Raw genomic sequence first — 22116 nt, 5'->3', positions numbered from 1 at the left:
AGCAGTTTAGATAGGCAAAGAGAAGGTAAAATAGATCTTGAACTTTCTTGTGTGGGGAAGTTTGAAGTAGTTGTAAACACCCAAGTTCATTACGAATCACCTTCTCACCTGATACATAGTTCTGAAAGTCTACAATTCCCTACGGAGTCTGTCTTGATTTTCCCAGCTTATTCGGCATTGATCCTTCTGAACAAAAAGCACCATCTCCTAAGTGTTCTTGGCTCTCTGAAATTCAGTCTATTTCTCCTGAACTGACAGGACTACTATTCCTCAAAATGAGCTGAAATATCAATGCTTCCTCCAGAAAAGATCTCCAGTGAAAGCCTAAGAAGAGAGGTAGTTCATAGCAAACATGCCCAGAGCTGGTATAATACTCAAATTTTAAGGAGCAGGAGTAAGATCAAGGAATTCCAGCAGATTTACTTAAATCCTACAAATCCGACTTACGAACGGCTAGTCGGCTTTTGTTTAATTCTTTCCCCACCACACAATGGCATACAGGTCTCTGCAGCAATGTTCTTAATCAGCAAGCTCAGCTGGGGTCACCAGACCCCACCTGTCTTTTATTCCCTATCAACAGTATCATGAGGTAGAGCAAGCCCTGAACTCAGAAAGAACAGGGTCATTCACTGCAGTTACACACATGAACTATTAATAGAATGATCCCAAATATCCGCATGCCACAGAACATATTTAAACATTCAATATAAGCTTAACAGTGAGATATGGGGAAATGGCAATAGCTCAAATTGCAAAGGACAACTAGTAACTGGAAGGTTTTTGGTTAAAGCATGGGATGCTAAGCTTAAAGAACTCCTAGAGTACTTTTAGAAGAACACTTTAAAAAGAACCTGGGTGCCTCTGCAAAGCATTCTCTTTCCTTCATTCTTACTCTGAATAAATGCATTCCTTAAAGGACTGGAAAACTTTAGCATAGTAATTTCAATCTTACAGTGGACATATAAAAGGTCAGAAAAAAATCCCAAACAACTCAACTTGTGAAACTCACTGTGAAGCAGTAAAATCCAAAAATAGCTTTTCAGATTGGTAGGATTTCAAAACAAAATGGCCTGTTTCCCTCAGAAACAAAGAATTATTAAGTAGCTCTCCTTCTGAAAATTTTGTTGTAGACTAGGAGTCACCCAAGCCAAACAAGTCTTGCAATATTTTATTACAGTATAGACCACATAATTGATCTGATGTGGAACCATATGGTACCTGCAAATCAGAGGGCCTAAATCACAAGTTTCTACATTAAAGTTCTATTTGATCCTTACCAATGTATTGTGTATTAACAAGGTATTTTGCTGGAGATTTCTTCCTCATTTTACAGCCCTCTTCTGGAGCAGCAGGCATTAAAAAAAATTCAAGAACTTAATTGTGATACATACATGTAGGAGTACAAGTCATGAGTTTACTATCAATTTGAAGTATGCTCTATGCCTGGGCCTCAACACTTTTTGATAGCAGCTCAGAAACTAGGCAGAAAGCTTACACATGAGGAAGTCATCCCCTAACTGTCAGAAAAGGCATTTACATGCATTCCTGTGGCTAGTTGAACAACACACTCCAGAAACTCTATGTCTGCAAGGCCCAAGAACATCATGAACAGAGTCAGCTGATGGTTCAGAAGGTACTTTTCACTCTGGAATCACTGCTGTCAAGATCCACACAGCAGTGCTGATAGACACCAGTTGACACCAAATGCTCACTCAAGTTTACTTCTCACTTTTTTGCCACAGACTCCAATTGCTAACTCACAGTCTCTTTGGCAAAGCTTATTATACGTAACGTGTGATTTGAGGAAACCTCCTCAGGAGCTTGTTCACTTTGCTTGAAGGTAAGCTTCCCCTGGGTAATAGGGTATCCTCATTTTGATTCTTGCGCTCCTTCTGAAAGAGAAACCACCAAATATTACCATTGTTTATTTGCACTTAGAAGACTACTTCTAAGACTACTGTCCTATGATCTGTCCTTTAGAATAATGCTGTTTCTTTAAGGAACACTTGCAATAGCAGTTGGCTTAATCACAAGGCTTTCAAATGCTGATGACCTTTGGATTATGTAATTAATGGCACAGACATCTTACAAACACTAGTGTTCTTCCACATTCTTAGTAAACAATAATGTAAACTTATGGTAAGCAGTATTTTTTCATTCCTGTTATTTAACTTCATTCTTAGTAATCTATCAAATTAATTGTAGACATTTTTCATTTATGCTGTCCAACAGTAAATAATTATATAATAAATTATGGTACTATTACTAAAAGATGAAAAAACTGAAATCACTGTATAAGGACAAGTTTAGTACATATACCTTTAGTCTGCTTTTGAAACTGACTTGATTTCAAGTTTATCATATAGCTAGAAGCCTAGCATTTCCAAACAATATGAAATTTGTTTTTCAAGAAAATGTCTAACCTTCAAAGCTAGAAAAAGTCTAAAGCAACTCTTAATTTTCAGGCAATTGAGAAGATCTGTAACTACATCACATAACCTGAAAATTCTGTCTGTTATGAATGGTAAATCCTCTAACACCTTGTCTCCACTCTCACCCCTGCAAGCACACAACTATTTACAGCTTTATGAGAGACTGGAATTTGAGAATCCTAACTCACCACTCTCCTCCACCATCTAGATAATACAGGTATTGCACTGGTACTTGAGTCACCTATTTCTTAATTTCATCAAAGCAGGTACAGAAGCTTAGCTACATTGTACGTCTCTCCAATCACAGTATAATTAAGTCTCACACCATACAAATCACTGTTCTATTTAACAGCTCCAAACTGTATTCTCATTAAAAACGATTATTTAATATGAAGGAGAGCAGTGACTGTTATTGTTTCATTATTGCTGAACTTCAGAGATTAAAACTGGAATAGATTGAAATACATGACCTAGCTTAGGGTCAGTTGACAGTAAGACTACTGTTTAATCCTTCATTATAACCTAGCAAATATCCCGTCCCTTCGTCCAGTCCTTTATTTTAATTCCTATTGAATTTAACTTCTGCATTCAAAAAGGAGTGCATGTTTGATCTACATTACCCTGCGTTTCTTCTACAGTTCAAATGGGTTATAACACAAATCACGTTACTCAGAGAACATTATTACTATTGCCACCTAAAAAATGATTGAGGCTTCTTTCTTCCCTACTATTAGCCTTTAAGAACATAAAGGAGGCTTTAATTACTTCTGCCTTTGCCACGCAGTCATAGAACATCTGAATCTCTTTGGCACAAGCTGTATCACTGAAGTCATTCTGTTTCCAGCAGGCCATCATTACTGACATCTCTGTGATGCATGTCGCCTCTAGAACAGAAAGACATAACCAAAAATCTCAGGTGTTTGGCTTTCAAGCTAACAGCCTCCACAATACACAAAACATCTCTCTGGAGGTTTAAGATAGAGCGGAGGCAGATGAAAAATAAATGACTAAAGATTTCATCTTTATTTTGTGTAGAAATGTTGCTAACACAAAGATTAGCACCACTGCAGTTGCGTACCTTCTGACTGAATTCTTAAGTAAAGACTATGCTGAGATGTAGCAAAGTATTTCACTTGTATGATTCATACACAGAATATCACAAGACACAAATTTTGGGCCGCTGTAAGAAAAAGTAACCTTTTCAAAAGAGCCCATTGCTAATTCTTTGGCATAAACCAGACCCCTGTCCCAGTGCTGCCCTGCAGAGCACAAAGCACTTCTGAGCGTCAACTCGACCCAGCTCTGACACCACCATGACCCTCTCAGGGTAAAGCCGCAATAGACCAGTGGGACAGCATCCGAAGACATTGCTGGAAGGCCCTCTGGCGGCAGGTCTACCCCACAGGGCCTGAGGGCCTAGCCCCGCTTCATCCTGGGCCGTCTAATCTTCGTAGAGAAGCGCTTAACGGCCTTGTACCGGGAACTCACCTCCCGCCTGCTCCCTGCGGTTCGCTACCTTGTTGGCTAGCACCAGAGGCCGGGTCGGGCGGAGACCGGGGGGCTTCTTCTGCCGCCACTGCCCGGAAAGCAGACGGGTCACCCACAGAGGATAGACAGGCGCCGCCATCTTCTTCCTGAGCGGCCGCGCCGTCCCGCGCCCTGCCCCCTCGGCGGGCGCCTGCGCAGCCCCGAGCCCGAGACGCGCGCCCCTTGCGGCGGCACGGCATCATCCCCTTAACGGCAGAGCAGCCCGTCCTGTTCCTCCAGGCAAAGGCCACAAACACCAACTAACCTACCACGGTTTCAGTGTTAGATAGAAACACCCAGTAACAACTTGCACGCCAAAACGTTTTCTGCAGCAAACTTAATCACTTAAGGTGCATACACACTTCAACTCCAACAGATGAAACCACTATTATCTTAAATAATTCAGATGGAAGTTACAGAATTATTTTGCAACTGTATGTAAACTTTTCTTGATGTTTGAAAGTTAGCATCATTTAACTCTCTGCCATACTCCATTCCATACTACGAGCTGGACCTCCTCTGCATTGGTCCTACCTTCCAGAAAGATACTGTAACTGATTCTTCTGAAACGGCAGCATTCTCACAGCTTCCTACTCAGTAGTGGAGAATCCCCTTGCTCTCCTATGTTTCTTTCCTAGTGTAGGATTTAACTCCCTGCAAGTTCTCAACTCATCTGGCTGGTTCTGCAGGCTTGAAGTTCCCAGCTGACAAAGGTAGATAATACAGAAGACAAAGTAACATTTCAAGGCCTGGGCTACAAAGAGATTAATGCACTGCATGAGGGATGAGGTAAATATATTGAACTGTGGAGTTAGCCACTGGACATGAAAATTACTCATATAGTAGTCACTGAATAAGATGTCTTACTGTATCAGAACTCATTCAGGCATTATCAATCTCCCTTGTGCACTGGAGGACCAGTGAAGAATCAACATTCTACAGGAAGAACAGTTATATGTTTGGACCATATACAGAAGGACAAACCAAAGGCACTGGGAACAAGTTTGGGGGTTTTGCACAAAATATATTCAACCTCCTAGCTACAGAAATAAAAAGCAAAGCACCCCCCTTGCCTCCAACCTAGTCAAGGAAGATAGCAAGACACTGGAAATTTTGTTACCTTGAACTAAACATCACCAGACCTATGCCAAAATATTCTAAGTATCATTACAGATTTAACTGCATCTGCATGACAGCATGTTCTGGTAGGTCTGATTTTATAACTATTTTTGAGTTTTTTTTCCAAGTAGTCCGATTTAGAACATGAGAAGATATTTTCAAGTAAACAAAACATTTGTTTTGGTTCTTCACCTTGAGTACTGTGTCCAGTTCTGGGCCCCTCAGTTTAAGAAGGACATTGAGACACTTGAACGTGTCCAGAGAAGGGCAACAAGGCTGGTGAGAGGCCTTGAGCACAAGCCCCATGAGGAGAGGCTGAGGGAGCTGGGATTGTTTAGCCTGGAGGAGGCTCAGGGCTGACCTTGTTGCCCTCTACAACTACCCGAAAGGTGGTTGTAGCCGGGAAGGGGTTGGTCTTTTCTCCCAGGCAACCAGCACCAGAACAAGGGGACACAGTCTCAAGCTGCGCCAGAGGAGGTTTAGACTCGAGGTGAGGAGGAAGTTCTTCACTGAGCGAGTCATTCGTCATTGGGATGAGCTGCCCAGGGAGGTGGTGGAGTCGCCATCCCTGGAGGCGTTCAAGAGGGGATTGGATGTGGCACTTGGTGCCATGGTCTAGTCATGGGGTCTGTGTTGATAGGTTGGACTCGATGATCCTTGAGGTCCTTTCCAACCTAAGTTATACTGTGATATTTCCATCTCTTTAGCTCCAAATTCAAACTGTCTGGAAGTTCTAAAACACTTTGGTAAGAGAGATGTTTCTCTAATTTCCACTTTTTTTTTTCTGATGGAAGAGGAAGTAAGCTACCGTTCCTGCTTGGCTAGCAGTGCAGAAGAAAAACAAGCTGACATCCTGCAAGTCTACACACTAGAAACCTTGTAAATTCAAGACAGAGAAATTAAGTACCTTTCAGGACTCCATGCAAGTTTCGCCTATTCTTGGTTTTGGCTCTTTTCCTGTACCCCTACAAACACCCCTTTTCCTCTGTTGCATTTACCTGCCGCAATTACTAACCAGATTTACACAAGAACAATAAAAAGGAAAGACATAAAAACTGGGATGTAAGAGAAGCTAAACTGCACTCCCTGTAAATCTTTCCAAATTACATTAGCTAATGGTGGCAGCACCTTCAGGTACATTGACCTTCAAAAGCTGCTCTCTCTTTTAAGTAATTCCAAGAAAAATGGGGGGGAAGCTGAGAATGAGAAAGGCAAGCTACACAAGGAGAATTGTAATAGCTTCCTGTCAGTTACTTCCATCTACATTAGATTTTTTTAATTATTTTTTTTTGGCATTCAGCCTGGGACAAGAGCATCAGCTTAAGAAAATTCCTGAGCAGACAGAATAATGTACATGATGGTGTCTGTGTACACCACACAAGTTTATGAAGCAAGATACAAACATTCATTTTAAGGGAGCATGTGGAGATACAGAAGAGGTGTGTTACTCAATAGCCAAGTCTCCCCAGAGCCTGTTTTTTGCATGGCTGATAGCACAAAGACACTAACAGATGCGAAACAAGTGCTGACTTTATAAGGACAGGGAGAAACTCAGTTTCCTCAATATAGTGAATGAACCCCACAAGTTTCATTGAATCCTGAACGCACAGCTATAAATAACGTGTATGATTCTAAATGTACTTACAACTGGTTTACTTGGATCAACACAACTAAAACCTGAATCCTACCCTCTGCTTCAGCTAGTCAAAACCAAAATGAATCACAGAGATTAAGCCATTAGTTTTGAAAAGAATCTGTACCACAACAGTGACAAAGGCCAATTACAATGCTACTGTAAATGCTATGTCACAATAAAATGCGAACAATGCCATAATAAAATATCCTCTTAAATGAGATTGTCTTAAATGGCTCTTCAAGAGGTCAGAAACTGCACCATGGATCCTTCACTTTCTGGATTAACTGTGTAAAACCTCCAGATACTGCCTAAAAATAATTAGAGAATGAGGCTAAGAAATCAGTTGTATTGGAAGAAATTTACAGATCTGATATCCATGCCTTTTTTTGATCCACGTGGATCCAGCTTTCAGGTAAATTCCAGCATATTGACTCAAGTTCATCCTGAACGCCACAATACAAATTAGTTAATACCCTCACCTATCACAATGTATTCTCAGCTGTCTCAACCTGACCTCCTTGAAGCCAATTTAATGCCTTAAAAGTTATGGCATACCCACTTTGAGCTTTAGGAAGTAACATCTTTCTAAGCTTCCAGTTGGTTCAGACTTAATTCTTGTCTCCTGAGGTATTGTATTTGGACAGTATTAACAGTTAATTCACTTATTAGCACCAATGCATTCATTAGCATGATGACAGATGCAATTTCTTTTCTGACTTGTCACCCTCAACTCCAATGCTAGCCTAGCTAATCCTGAGTGATCTCAATCAGATCAGCCACCCTACATTACTCTGTCCACTTGACTAGTTCTGAGCAGTTCTCTCTAATCCCCAACTCCAGATCTACTCAAATCTGGCCCATTTCTACTGCAAATTACCTGATGCCTCATTTTCTCAGAGGTGCCATAAAATACCATGATCTGCTCTGATTCATTCCAAGACCTCCAGAACCAACTCTAGCTGAGACACTTAAGCAGTAGATGGCATTTTTCTGTAGGAAAGAATCTATGTAAAAGCACACAAATTAAGATGACAGTTGTGTCTGAGCTCTGGAACAAATCCTGCAGCTCCATTATTCTCCACCCTTCCTAATCCCTCTGCAGGACCATGTATCTCACTGCCAGCTCCAAGACACTGAATCATAAGAAGTACAGTTTGTTAAAGGCTTTGGCTCAGCTGGTCATAACACTAAAAGGATTTTGTCCCTGATTAATTTTAACCTGTCAGTAGAGGTCTCTGGGCAGAAGGAAGGAATCTGCCATCCTGTACGTTTCTGATTATTACTACTTCTCAGAAGATGGCGAGAGATCCATCAACAATCTTAATTAAATCCAACCAATTGGATGACAGCTAATCATTAAGGGAGAGACTCTCTCAGGACAATGTCTGAGAGCATGTACGGGAGCGTTTTAAGGGAGGCAGATGGCTGCTTGTGTAACATAGCCAAACCTGTTTAAAAAGAGATATCCCTGATGGCTGCATTTCAATTTATGCTGTTCTCAGTCCTTTAGGACTCACTTGCTCTTCCATGCTAGTTAAAACTACCTTCTGCCAAGGTGTGAGAGGAGCATTTCTGCTGTGATTCTCCAGCTGCTGTGGTTTGCAGACTGTTTCTAGGGAATTCTCCTTTCACTCCACCCATGCACATCCACTGCTGCTTGGCTTTCATTCTATTTAACATCACAAAGGACTCAGGGATGCATCAGTTTGAAAATTCCTACAGTGACAGAAATAAGAAAAGGCAATTCTTTTGCAGTTCTAGAAATTATCCATGCTAGGTATCAAATCAATATTCTTTGGTAAGGTTATGTGCTTCCTAGAAATTGCAGTCCTTGCTAATAGACAGAAAACACAGATTACTAATTCAGTATATGCAACACAGCTTCTTACTGGAAAAATAGGCAGCATCTGGTATTGCAGTTTTGGCAGAAAAATGAGAACTTTCATTTGTTCAATGCAATGACCTGGAATGCTAGATTTTTAACCCTCTGTTGGACATTTGTTTCTCCTTTCTCATAGTGCATAAACTTATCCTAGAATATCAAGTTACCTCAGATACAGCATCAGTAGAATCTACTAGTCTTCCACACAAGCAATAATGATCAGATAGCTGTAGAACATTAATGCTAGCAAATAAAATTATCCTGACAGATTACAAATCCTCCCTCTAGTCACACAGTAAACAGACAAAATGTATGACAAGTAGTCAAGTGACTCATCCTATTTATTGGAAACCTACTGAAGCATTCACAGAGGTAATTTCTTTATCATCCTCAACATTTGAAATTTTTGCTAAAATTCCTGATTGGTCTCCCTTGTATTTATGAATACAGGCACCTGCACTGTAAGAACCTGATTAAGAAAGATGTACAGACCATTTAGGCTGGGTATTATAAGCCTTCCCATAGTCACAACTTGAATGATGACATCGTCTGGATTTAAAGCAGTGAAGTAAGAAATTCAGTCAGCACTCAAGAACATAAATCAGAAAGCTTTCTCCAAAATATTAACAGTTGTGCAGTAACCTTCCTCTTTGTCTGCATTCACATACTTACATTAGTAGAAAGATAACTAGGATTGTAAATTGAATTCACTTTGGCCAAGACTGACAGGAGCCTTTGGACATTATACAGCAATCCTTTCAAATGCCTTATTATGTACATTAATGACAAACTCTTCAAGGGTACGAGACCCTGTTATTTGGAGGAGGCAGGAGGAGAAGCTGGAAAATGATGAAATGATGAAAGCAAAGCCCTGGTGACCGAAACACCTTCATGTGGCATTTTGCAGTCCTTGCTGTGCAGAGAAGCGCATGTTGTGAAGGACAGTCAGCAGCCTGGAACAGAATTGCAACAACTCTTCCATCAGCTGGGGAGGATTCCCACCTCTCCTGCACCTAAGGAGTTTACCTGGCAGCTATAGAATTTATTCATACTGTGTACAAGCAATATTTAATCTTTAATCCACAGAAATTAACCATTACAGGATAAAATATCAAAAGCAGAATATGTTACTACCGGGTTTTTTTTGTTTGTTTGTTTTGTTCTTTACACTTCATACAAAAAGCAAGACCAGAATTTCTCTTCCTGGCTATCCTGCCAAACACTTGAATAAGAAAGTTTTGAGTACAGCTAAATTAAGAGAACCATTCAATCAAAGAAGACTGAATGATTTTCTGTACAGAAACATGAAATTAAGAGAATCTGAAATAATTGAAAGCATTAATTCACCTTATGTCAGTAGGATTAAGCTGTTCAGCAGAAGCTGATATTTAGAAATAAACCAAACTTTGTTTCATAATTTACTTCTCAGCCACATTGTGCCTTTTTCAATCCTGAAAGCATTTATCTGCAATCTTAATCTGATTTGAGTAACTCACCTGAACAACTAATTTACATGTATTTGCTTAGGTGTTCTTGTTTCCTGAGTAACAGAAAAAAATGAATGCAAACTTTGAGGTCTCTTCCAACCTTGGTGATTCTGTGATTCTGTGTGCGTAAACTGATGAATGCATTTCAGCTGAAGAACCATTTGTTACTATCATTACAGAAGCAACACACAAAGCAGGTGAGATCAGCATATAGTGTATGTATTTTGTAAATTTACAAGAATCCAGCAATAGTTGAGTCTGAAGTCTTCTCTGTCAAAATGCACTGATTTTAACACTGCCATATTGTTGTATCACCTGTGAGGCAACCACTGAGATGCATTTCATTACCCATATTGATATTATACCTCTATACCACTAGGAATGGGAATCTGAAGGGAAAAAAAATAATTAGTGACCCATCCACAGCAAAGCAATAGTGACTTCATTAGGGACAGAATGTAGATTCAGTCCTGTTCCTAACTTTTACTAACAGTCTTCAGACTTACTGTAGCAATGCATGAACTGCCATACAAAATCAAAGTACCCCACAAGCTATAGACTTTTGTAACCAGAATTCTGCCTTAAGCATGGACAGACTCTGGCTATTTAGTTGGTAGTTTCTTCTGAAGATAGAGGAGAAATGGAGAAATAAAATACTATTAAACAATTGGAGACATCACTGCAGTGTGGCCTGTGCTTTTAAACCCATGACATTAAGTGAATTAGACTCCCTACAATTCCAAAATCATTTATTTCAGAAAGGTCTTCAACATGGCAAGGAACAACGGATTTCATTTATATCTGTAAGAGATACAAGCTATGCAACAAAGAGGATATATCCACATGTCATCACTTACTTTTATGAAGTCCAGTCACAGATCAGGATCATACTGTCTTAAGATGTGGTAGAGATACAAAAGCATCTCAGTGCATCCGATTGTCATCATCCACTTCTGCACAGAAAGACTGCAAGATTTGTATGCAAACTTCAGAGACCACTGGAAAGGTATCATTGTTAAAATCTATTTGTCTTTGCAGAAAGCTGCAGATACTCAGAATAAATCAAAGGCCTCTGAATGCTAGTGTTAAGGAGGTAGCAAGAAATCAAGATTATAGCTGGCATTTCAGATCTGATGGAAACTTAAAGAATGAAAACATACTAATTTTACCTTAGTTCTGCACAGTACCAGGTAACACACTTTCTGGTGTGAAATACTTTGTTGAAAGTTGTGAAATAATGTAGTTGCTCATGCCATTGCACCTATCACCTGGTAAATCAGGAAAAGAGGAAAATTATGCAACGAGTAAGTGACCTGCCCATAGCTATTCCATCGCCCTGTAAAGCAGGAGTATTTGAGGCACACTATGTGGGGAGAAGGAACTTTATTGCTGCAATTTCATAAGGCACAACTGCTCTCCACAGACATTTGTCTTCTGTAATTCCTTCACAGGAAAAGCTATTAATTAACAGCAGCTAAAAGTACACCTTAATGACGAGAGTGACTGATAAAATACCTATAAAAATGATTAATATTTTGGAGATTTAAAAAAATCCCTGAAATTACTTAGAGCATTTGAGCAAGAGTCTGAAAAGGTGTTCCTCTGAAGTCGTATAAGCCAGAAGGAAGTTAGACCAAATGCAAAAGAAAAATAAATTCCTCTTTTGCACTGCAAGTTGACACCTGCAAGCCAGGTTTCACACCACAGGGCTGAAAATTCTAATCAAAGCAGTTGCTATGGTCTCCACTGCTGAAATCCAATTAAACCAAAAACTTACTCACTTCATGCACCAGAAAGAAAAAAAAAACAAAAACCACCTCTGTGAGTTTTTCTTCTGTTTCAAGGCAAACACTGGGAGTGAGGTATGAATCTGCAATTGTCATATCAGGTTCTTATAAAGATGGATCACTGTTGCCTTGTTCTCTTCAGAAAAATCTCATGCATATAGTCCCAAAATCTTCCCTGATGCGACTCATTGTGATGAATCATAGCAGTGAGGGCCTCACCCTGATCAAGACTTTGCCAATAGTCCTGCAGCCACGTATCTTTCCAACTGCAACAAACAAAAGAAAGAGAAACCATCATAAACTATTGAAAAAGAATAAATGAATCTGCAGGTGTAATAGCACTGAATGTTTGGTTTTTTTTACCTTTAACCTAAGAGGAAGACAGGTCCAGAGCTGTTCATAACAAAGCATGTTGTTACTATGCCATTGCATTCCTTATTTAAAGAAGCTTGCTATGAAAATTCTCTACAGAAAATGTTAACTGTTAGCTTCACAACATTCTAGAAATATCAGTATGCAACTATAGCTTTAACCAAAGAAACTGAATTAATGGGAGAGAATTAGAACTGCCAAATCTATTAAAAAAATCTAACACAGAGTCCTTACATGATTTTAAGAGTAGGCTTCCATGACCAGTATTTGTCTAACAATTAGCCTAAGAATCCTTTTCTTTTCTCCTCCACATAAATCATTTAACAATTAAAGAATGACAGCTACTCATTACAAACTCAGGTTTTGGCAGAGACAAAAAAATCATTACATCCCTCAACCCTAACTATTTTTTTATCTGCCAACTAGATATTCAAGGTCTTCTTTTTCTCAGTGTATGTACTCTCAAACTTTTCATAACATCAACTACATCACTGCGCCTTTCACCAATTCCCTTCCCATTCATAATCACAGAATCATAGCATGGGAGAGATCTTAGAGATCATCTACTCCAGTCTCCATGTCATGAGCAGGCATGCCTCCCAAGTAGACTTGGCTGCTCAAGGCCTCATCCAAAATGGCCTTGAACACCCCCAGGGAGGAGGCATCCACAATGTCCCTGGGCAATCTATTCCTAAGTGTTACCACCCTCATATTGACAAACGTCTTCCTAAGATCCAGTCTAAACCTACTCTCTCTCAGCTTAAAACCTTTTCCCCTTGTCCTATCACTAGACACTCTTACGAAAAGTCCCTCTCCAGTCTTCCTGTTAGGATCCCTTCAGGCATTGGAAGGTAGCTCTAAGGTCCTCCCCGAGTCTTCTCTGGGCTGAACAACCCCAGGTCCCTCAGACTATCCTCACAGCACAGGTATTCCAGCCCTTGGACCATCTTTGTGGCCCTCCTCTGGACTCGCTCCAGCAGGTCTGTGTCTATGACAAGGACACCAGAACTGGATGCAGTATTTGAGGTGGGGTCTTACAAGAGCAGAGTAAAGGGGGAAGAATCATGTCTCATGACCTACTGCCTAGGATACAATTTGCCTTTCATTTGTCTTGTAACAAGGTATGGCGACAATTTATTGATCTCCTCTCCATTACATCTGCTACCCAGCCATAGAATCTCATCAGAAATTTTGGAAAGGGCGGCCAAACACAATGTTCTTTTTAATCTGTGTGATGGTTTAGCTGTCGCAGTATGCGTTACCCAGTACTTGTTAACATACATGAAGACAGTTCCCTCCAAATCACAGAAATAAGGACAGTGCCTTCTGCATTCACTCTGTGCTCCATATATAAAATGCAAGCATGGCTGCACCACACAGAAGACCAAAAGAAACACAATGTCATGGTGGCTTTCTGTGCCATGGGAATGAGTTTTCTGTGGTCAACAGCATCATCTATAGTGAGACATTTGGGGAGCATACACCAACATACACCAAACCCCCCAACTTTTAACATAGATTACAGTGTCAAAGATCATAGAAGCTTATTTTTGCATTAAAAAAAATCTGCTGAAAGGTTCTTGTAAAATGCAGCACTTGGATGTACTGTGGGATCACGTTGTTTACCAGATAAATAGATTAACCTTTGTTCAAGGACTGTCAGCAGGAGTTAATTGTTTTCTACAGCACTGAATAAGGGCTCATGTTAGGAAAATGAGTGTGCTTGCATCAAGTACTAGACCCATGACTGAGTGGCAATAGGTAACAGAGAAAAAGAAAATATTTTCCAGATGAACTCTGGGAAAAAACTATGAAAGGAAGTCCAGTAACCAAGTGAAGTGAAGTGAAGAACATTGGTGGTTTTCTTTTTACATTGGTGTTACTGGTTTTAAAGAAAATGTTTTCACTTTGTTTCTGTAACTAACTAAATCTTGGCACCCCAGGATGAATAGGTCTTCATAAATATCCTGAAACCACAAACTACTTATACCTGAAGTGTTACTACCATGAGATAAAGATCTATCTTTAATCATGAGTGATTACTAGATTCCATTGCAAGAGATACCTTACAGTGTACATGGCACATCTAAGAAGACAGCTTCTTGCTTGTGATAAAGACAGTCTGACATCAACATAAAATGGAACTAATAAAACCATAATGGTTTAAAAATATTCCTTTATCCAAAGCACACTGGATTCTCCTTTCTCAGGCTACCATAGATGAAAACTTCAGGTAACTGGAAAGGTATAGCCACTTCTTATGGTTATACTCTCAAGCACCCTACCAATGACGGAAGTCCAGGAATAACGGAAGATTCCGGTTCCTATATACAGATACTCTACTCACCTGTAGCACTGTAATGAAGCAGCCAAGAATTCCACAGATTATAGCAACTGTTGGCTGTTCCTCAGCTTTTTTCCTTAAGCCTGGGTATGAAGCCAGAAGGCCAAATCTAAGCGCAGCTGCAAGCATAAGGATTTAGGAACCACATCTCCACACTTAGAGCAAAAGGACAGCAAGGTGAAGGTATAATAATGTACTCCAGCTAAATACACCTACACAGAAAGAAATTCTAATGCAACAATTCTGACAATTCACCACATTCATCAACCCTAAAACAAATTACATCTGGGAATGAGGGTTACAGAGCATGCAGATGAGCAGGGTAACCTTACTATAGTAGCTGGGTACTTGCTCTAAAAATATATAAGCTCCAAAAATATGTAAGCCTCTGTTGCTCTCCAAGTTCCATAAGTTTTCCCAAGTCACAGTGTATGTTTGTAGATACTGTATGTTTCATATAGTCTACCACTTCTGACTCCTACATCATTTTTTCCACAGTAACATTTTCTACAGTACCAAAATGCACAACTGATTGGCTGAGCACACCATCAGCAAAACAGATCACACTGTTGCCATAATAGTATGTCAAACTCTGAGAGAGTACGAGCACGCTTGGTTACTGCTTTCTTGGCAATTTTACGTTACTGTCACACTGTTTACAATTTTAACTAGAATCATAGAATCAACCAGGTTGGAAAAGACCTCCAAGATCATCCACTCCAACCTATCACCCAGCCCTGTCCAATCAACTAAACCATGGCACTAAGTGCTTCATCAGTCTTTTCTTGAAGATCTCCATGGACAGCGATTCCACCACCTCCCTGGGCAGCCCATTCCAATGGCAAATCACTCTCTCTGTGAAGAACTTCTTCCTAATATCCAGCCTGAACACAGCCTGGCACAACTTGAGACTGTGTCCCCTCATTCTGTTGCTGGTTGCCTGGGAGAATAGACCGACCCACACCTGGCTACAACCTCCCTTCAGGTAGTTGTAGACAACAATGAGGTCTCCCCTCAGCCTCCTCTTCTCCAGGCTAAACAACCCCAGCTCCCTCAGCCTCTCCTCACTGGGCTTGTGCTCCAGACCCCTCACCAGTTTTGTCACCCTTCTCTGGACATGCTCCAGTACCTCAACATCTCTCTTAAATTGAGGGACCCAGAACTGGCCACAGTACTCAAGGTGTGGCCTGACCAGTGCTGAGTACAGGGGAAGAATAACCTCCCTTGTCCTGCTGGCCACGCTATTCCTGATACAGGCCAGGACACCATTGGCCTTCTTGACCGCCTGTGCACACTGCTGGCTCATGTTCAGCCTACTATCCACCAGCACCTCCAGGTCACTTTCTGCCTGGCTGCTCTCCAGCCACTCTGTCCCCAGCCTATAGCCAAAGTGTAGAACCCTCCACTTAGCCTTATTAAATCACATCCTACTGACCTCTGCCCACCCATCCAGCCTGTCAAGGTCACTCTGCAGCGCCCTCCTACCCTCCAACAGATTGACACCTGCTCCTAACTCGGTGTCATTTGCAAACTTACTGATGATGGACTCAATCCCCTCGTCCAGATCATCAATAAAGATATTGAACAAGATGGGGCCCAGCACTGATCCCTGGGGACACCACTGGTGACTGGCCGCCAGCTGGATGTGGCACCATTCACCACCACTCTCTGGGCCTGGCCCTCCAGCCAGTTCTTGACCCATTTCAGAGTGAATCTGTCTAAGCCATGAGCTCCCAGCTTCTCCACGAGGTTGTTGTGGCAGACAGCTGTCAAAGGCTTTGCTGAAGTCCAGGTAGACTACATCCACAGCCTTCCCCACATTCACTAGGCAGGTAACCTGATCATAAAAGGAGATCAGGTTGGTCAGGCAGGACCTGCCCCTCCTAAATCCATGCTGGCTGAGTCTGATCCCTTGGCCATCCTGTAGGTGCTGTGTGATTGCACTCAAGATGACCTGTTCCATAGTCTTGCCTAGCACTGAGGTCAGGCTGATAGGTCTGTAATTTCCTGGTTCCTCCTTGCAGCCCTTCTTGTGGATGGGCATCACATTGGCCAGCTTCCAGTCATTAGGGACCTCTCCAGTGAGCCAGGAATCATGTAATCATGTTCCATTTTGGAGATAAAACCAGTGAAAGCTCAGATGCTTACAAGATATAAACCATTATTATTTCACTGGAGATCCCCTTGATTATACTTCAGAATCTATTGTGCCTCTTTCTAAAGTAGACAATGTAAAAGCTTCCCTGGTACATTTCTTCCAGACACACCTCACGCCTACAGGCAGGAGGAGAGTAACATACTACGGTTCAGTAAGACAAGGAAACTTTAGTGTGGTGCAAATGTATCTTGGATTATGGACCAACTGTTCAAAACTCCTTACTGATGAACACTGAACAGAATGATGGAAGTGCCTGAGATTGCAGGTGGTGTACAATGTATGCTGTGCCTTCAGAGGTTTTCATTTACTGCCATCTGCTGCTCCAGCAAAAGCATATCAATAAAAAAATCAGAGAACGGTCTTACAGAGTAGGATGCTGTTTAAATAACACACTGCACACAAAAAACATGTTTATGCTACTGAGTCTGAAAAACAGGTTTTACTAGAAAAAAAGCTCCAATAAGTCAGTCAACCAACAAAACCCAAAGAATTATGGATCCCCTTTTACTTCCAAGAATAATTTTTCAATTAGACAGTATGAGAACTAATTGTTCTGTGAAAAAATGCTTTTTAATACCAAACAAGTTTTGTGAAATCTATACTTCATAAACAACATGAATGACCTCACACTTGTTTTCCTTTTCTAACTTTAGGTGGCCATTTTCAAAAGCATTCAAACCTAGGGCAAAGTAGTTTCCCACACTTACAAAATCTTTTGCTTTTTGGGGGGATAGATAACACAATAAAAACTTCTGTGGATTTATATCCATGTTGCACTTAGCTCTGTGTCAGCACACTGGAAATGATGAATTCATCATTTGAACATTCTGAACACATTGTTTCTTCTAACATTTTAACACTCAAATTCCTTGGTCTAGGTTATTATTAACAAATCTGCAAATTGATATAATGTAGGATAGAGTGTAATGACAACTTCCTTCTACACAGTGCATGAGAAGTTCCCAGTATTTTGAAAAAGTCATGAATTTAATATTATACTGGAGCTGACACCAAAACATTGTAATATGTGGTTACAGCCATGAACACAGGCAAGATCTGCTATAGATGAGTTTGTCTTTATGACACCTATCTGAGGACTTAGAGAAAGTGAACGTTATGCACTTGAGTAAGAGCCTAAATTGTTGTAGGTAATGCAAAGAAAAAAGACAAGCCTGGAAAGTGATCCAGACATCTGACACTAGCAATATAAACCACCAGAAGTGCATACATGGCTTATGAACCTCTTCTAATATATGCAGCTTCAAACAGTGGAAAAAGCAGTGGAAAAACTCAAGGTTTGGGAACCCAAACACTAATTTGTTTTGTAACAGATCATGTTACTCAACAGAACTGTCTGAGGGCTGCTGCGATTAGTTCCTTGCTGACAGATTTCACAGCAGCTCACAATAAAGACAGCTAACATTGGGCTCCAGGCCTGGGAGATTTCATCAGCACCAGCAATCCTGGTGCATGAAGGGGACAAGAAGCTACTCCCACTATTCTCTGTCCTTCATGCTCCCTCCCTCCTAAGTAAATGGGATTACATCCTTCAAAACAAGCCAGAATTTTGTCACACAAAACAACAATGCCTCTCATATGGTATTCTGGGTGAGCATAACTTCTGCTCTGAAGTCAACTGGAGTTAACCAGGCCTGCACTGAACAGTAGCAACCCCATTCTTAAGACAGTAGTTTGTAATGAAGTCTAAAGCTTCTTTCACCCGAGGGCTAGCAAGGGCTTTACCATCACTGTACCCAAAAGCATCTCTCCTCCAAACAAACAGGCTATGATAGACAAAAGATAACCAAACTGCCCAAGGGCACAGAGCATTTTACCAGAATACCACCAGTGTATCATGCTCCTCATTTAACCACTAACCCACACCAACATCCAAGCCTCTTTTCCAGCCTCAGTTCTACACAACATTTAGCAGAACTACTATACCACGCAGAAGACATAATACAAAGTGTAACTGGAGATGTATTAAGAGATCCTTTAGGTTCACAGCAATATTAAAAGTTACATCTACTATTATTTGAAGCTTTTTCTTCAAAAAAAGCATAGTATTGGTACATTACCTGTCTCCTTCAGAGAGATCTTTGACGTTTCCAAAGCCAGGGGTCGGCATAGGACATCCCATGTGCTTGAACTGAGCTACGCGAGGTTTGGGAGCTGGAATTTTCCCATGAGACTTTCTGTGTTCCTGCTCCTCTTTGATTCGGGTGTTTTCCCTGTCACAGATGAAACACTCGAAGCCATTCAGGTAATTAGGCAGTGTCATGTCATTCACACCCCACTCCCGCCTCTCCAGGCTCTCCAGCAAGAACTGGTTTTTGATTCCACCAAGGTTTTTATACTCTAGATACTTCATATATTCCTCCCCATTCTTGTCCAGGAAATCAAGATACTTTGCAAGCTCTTGGGGGCTGTCAAAGTCATCTATAAGAATGATGGAGAGGTTATTTGGCATCCAGTCTCGCACAGCTGGGGAGCCTCGGTATACTGGGACAGCACCCAAGTGCATTGGGCGCCACAGCTTCTCTGTCATGTAGTCATCACATATAGCGTTCTCCAAGGCCAGATGAAACTTATACCTGGCAATAAAAGTCATAAACTCAGAATCCTCTGTAGTGGCTGTAGAAGTGTCTCTCAGTCGCTCGCTAGGCAGCTCACGATTATGCAGGCATTTCCCATAGGAGTCAACCTAAAATAACAACAGCATCTTTACAAAGTGATTTGCCCAGAACTTGTTTTCAGAGCTTGTAAAATTCCTAACTTTGATCGGTTCCCAGCTACCTTAGTTTAGCTTCACTTTCACTCCAAGTTCTTTTGCTTATGAGTACTCCCAAAGTTCCAGTTCAAACAGCTTTAAAAGAAACTGAACACTCGGTTATGGAGGGTTGAAGGGAGTGCACAGAAGGGAAGATGTCACCCACAAATATATTTATTACTGGAAAAATCAGAAACTAAAAGGTAAGAAACAGCATTAAATTCTCTTTATGTTAATCTAAACTCTTCCTAATAAAGAGAGACCAAATACTTTTCCTAACAGTTACTACATTCAGTTCCTGCCATTCTCAACGGACCAGCAAAAATTTTCAAGGCTCAAAAATTACTGCAGGGAGCTAAAAGAATGCTGTGTATAAATGAAAGGCAATACACTTCATCTGGAATCAGTTTCACACTTTGACAATATATAGTTGTATTTAAAAAATTCTTTCTCTTTGCATGACAAACTTCCAAAAGAAATGAATCATCACTACTACAAACAGCAGAAATAACTACCAAAAAAAATATTTTTCCCCTAATCTATCATCCTTCTGAACTTTTCTGATTGAGAAAAACAGCATCATTTGAGTTTACAAAGATATTCCCCACCGGTTGTACCACAGCAGCACAAATCACCACAAAAATCACACGGCTCTAACAAAATGCGGATAAGGAGCAGATTCTAAAGGCACTGTAATCTGCTTTTTTATCGCACACCTAGTTTCAAATGGGAGCAAGGCCTGTACACTCACTTAAAGATCAAGAGATTTCAGCAGGTTCTAGCACCTGTCCACAAGATCAGGTTTATTCAGGCCTTGCCCAACTCGTGACTGATCCCATGTACGGCCAACTCAGCAACTAGCAGCTCACATCAGGCCTACCTACGGGTACGTGGTGTAGTCTAGAGCACGCTTTAGGAAAAAATACAACTAGTTTTCCTGTCCAGCTTGTAGTCGGCATGCATCCCGTTACGATTCGTGTCCTGGCTAACAACAAGGCCAAACAGACACCATTAAATGGAGGAGATGGAGGGATGCAGCCGAAACGAGGACACAGCCATACCATGGTAAAGCTTCCCTGCGCATCCCACCTACCTGGATGTATTTCATGAGCTCCCGCACGTAACGGTCCCTGTCTGAGGGGACATCGCAGTGGGACTGCATGTACAACACCGGTGCATAGCCCTTCCGTCGCCAAGCATCCTTCTCGGACAGGGGCACGGCCGGGCCCCGCAGGTACCCTACGTCTGGCAGCCACTGCAGCGTGAGGGGGTAGTCAGACTCCCGGCGAAAGGTGGCCGTGTAGTTGAAAAGCTGGATGCCGGCCGAGTGCGAGAGGACGTAGTTGTTCATTGGGGATTCCTCGTGGAAGAGTGCCCAGGTCTGGTGGGGCAGGCGGGGCAGCGGTGCCTCGTAGGCCCTGAAGTCGGTGCCGTAGAAGATGAGGGCCTTGGTGCGGCGGTACCGGGCCACGCGCCGGCTGCGCGTGACGAGGCAGGAGCCGCGCGGACAGTCGATCCGCTCCGTGTCGCCGGGGAAATGGGGAAAGAGGCTCCCGCTCCACCACAGCAGGATGGGCAGCGCCTTGTTGCTCCGCGTGTCGTTATTGCCGGGGCCGCGGAACGACGCGGCGGCGACGAAGGCCGCGCCCGGCGGGATGGCATCCTGCGCCCACCCCTCCGTCCCGCATGGCTTCTCGGCGGCCGCCAGCCCGACCTCAACCCCCACCTCCTCCTCCTCCGTTCCCAGTCCCTCCATGGCCAGTACGGTCCCCATGCCCCAGGCCAGCGCCAGCGTCACCCAGAAGCGAGCGTACGTTCGCCACCGCCCGCGTCCCGACTGGCCGCCCCCCATGCCCGCTACCCGGCCTAGCCCCGCCCCGCCTCAGGAAGAGGCCGCAAGAGCCCCACCCTCGGCGGTGCTCCGTCACGGGGTGGCGCTAGGGCCAGGCAAAGCCCGGCAACAGACAGGCGACGTTGAGGCGGCTCCCAGGCGCGGGACAGGGCTGGCTGCAGTACAACCTTTCTTCCCCTCACCTCAAAGCAAAGGAAACGTGGATAGCAGAAGAAGCGGGCGTAGTGCAGATCTGTTAGAAGAACAGCAGCACTTAAGTATTTGCGCAGTCTTATATCAAGGCAGTGTAAATCCTCCCTGCCTCTAACGCAGCTGCATCCCGCCGTGAAGACACCTGCCAGAGAAAACCCGCGCCGGAAGCAAACACATCTGCAGCGGTGATTCCTATAGCAAGCAGGCTTCTAGATGGTGCAAGAGCACATGGGGAGTAGCTACTGCTGAAGACCATAAATGGAAGAAACAGAAAACGCCCTTTAGTAATAAAAATTTGGGAGTGAGGTGTGTGTTTGGTTTAATATCTAGAGCTAGAATCAAAGCTCACTTAAAGCTGCTTTTCTGTAGAAACCGCAGACAACTACCCTGCTGTAAAAATACTCTGTAAATGGGAAAAGGGTTATCTGCAATGATGAGTTTGGGCTACCTTATGGAAGTACTAAAATCTTCCAACTCATTCCATAAAAGTTAACCCCAATCACAATACCTATAACTGTGAATACAGGACATTAGTTAGTATGGACATGGGCAAAGAAT

The 22116-nt window shown here is 42.2% G+C and overlaps 2 protein-coding genes across 2 annotated transcripts; both read right to left on the bottom strand.

Moving 5' to 3' along the window:
• Positions 1 to 395: 395 nt before the first annotated feature.
• CHCHD1 (coiled-coil-helix-coiled-coil-helix domain containing 1) lies at positions 396 to 4096 on the bottom strand. The gene is made up of 3 exons (XM_068139828.1): positions 3921 to 4096; positions 3198 to 3316; positions 396 to 1892 (listed from the first exon to the last, which is right to left on the bottom strand). The coding sequence occupies exons 1-3, from the start codon at positions 4057 to 4059 to the stop codon at positions 1782 to 1784; spliced, it is 369 nt and encodes a 122-aa protein (XP_067995929.1). The 5' UTR covers positions 4060 to 4096; the 3' UTR covers positions 396 to 1781.
• A 6185-nt stretch (positions 4097 to 10281) lies between these two features.
• FUT11 (fucosyltransferase 11) lies at positions 10282 to 21392 on the bottom strand. The gene is made up of 3 exons (XM_068139825.1): positions 20608 to 21392; positions 18823 to 19448; positions 10282 to 12136 (listed from the first exon to the last, which is right to left on the bottom strand). The coding sequence occupies exons 1-3, from the start codon at positions 21364 to 21366 to the stop codon at positions 11989 to 11991; spliced, it is 1533 nt and encodes a 510-aa protein (XP_067995926.1). The 5' UTR covers positions 21367 to 21392; the 3' UTR covers positions 10282 to 11988.
• Between the last annotated feature and the right edge of the window lie 724 nt (positions 21393 to 22116).

The sequence above is a fragment of the Melanerpes formicivorus genome, unplaced genomic scaffold (genome assembly GCF_026170545.1).
Source record: "Melanerpes formicivorus ecotype bairdi unplaced genomic scaffold, bMelFor1.0.p_v2 SCAF_6, whole genome shotgun sequence".
Taxonomy (NCBI): domain Eukaryota; kingdom Metazoa; phylum Chordata; class Aves; order Piciformes; family Picidae; genus Melanerpes; species Melanerpes formicivorus.
Note: the sequence above shows the minus strand (reverse complement) of the source record. Positions and strands in the feature narration are given on the sequence as shown.

Excerpts from the sequence above, each read along its gene's own strand:
- CHCHD1 (XM_068139828.1), bottom strand. The coding sequence starts at position 4,059 with ATGGCGGCGCCTGTCTATCCTCTGTGGGTGACCCGTCTGCTTTCCGGG. Across the intron at positions 3,317-3,920 it reads CCGCAGGGAGCAGGCGGGAG|AGGCGACATGCATCACAGAG; the intron begins GTGAGTTCCCGG and ends TTTCTGTTCTAG. Across the intron at positions 1,893-3,197 it reads ACTGCGTGGCAAAGGCAGAA|AAGGAGCGCAAGAATCAAAA; the intron begins GTAATTAAAGCC and ends TTTCTCTTTCAG.
- FUT11 (XM_068139825.1), bottom strand. The coding sequence starts at position 21,366 with ATGGGGGGCGGCCAGTCGGGACGCGGGCGGTGGCGAACGTACGCTCGC. Across the intron at positions 19,449-20,607 it reads AGCTCATGAAATACATCCAG|GTTGACTCCTATGGGAAATG; the intron begins GTAGGTGGGATG and ends TTGTTATTTTAG. Across the intron at positions 12,137-18,822 it reads GATCTCTCTGAAGGAGACAG|TTGGAAAGATACGTGGCTGC; the intron begins GTAATGTACCAA and ends TGTTTGTTGCAG.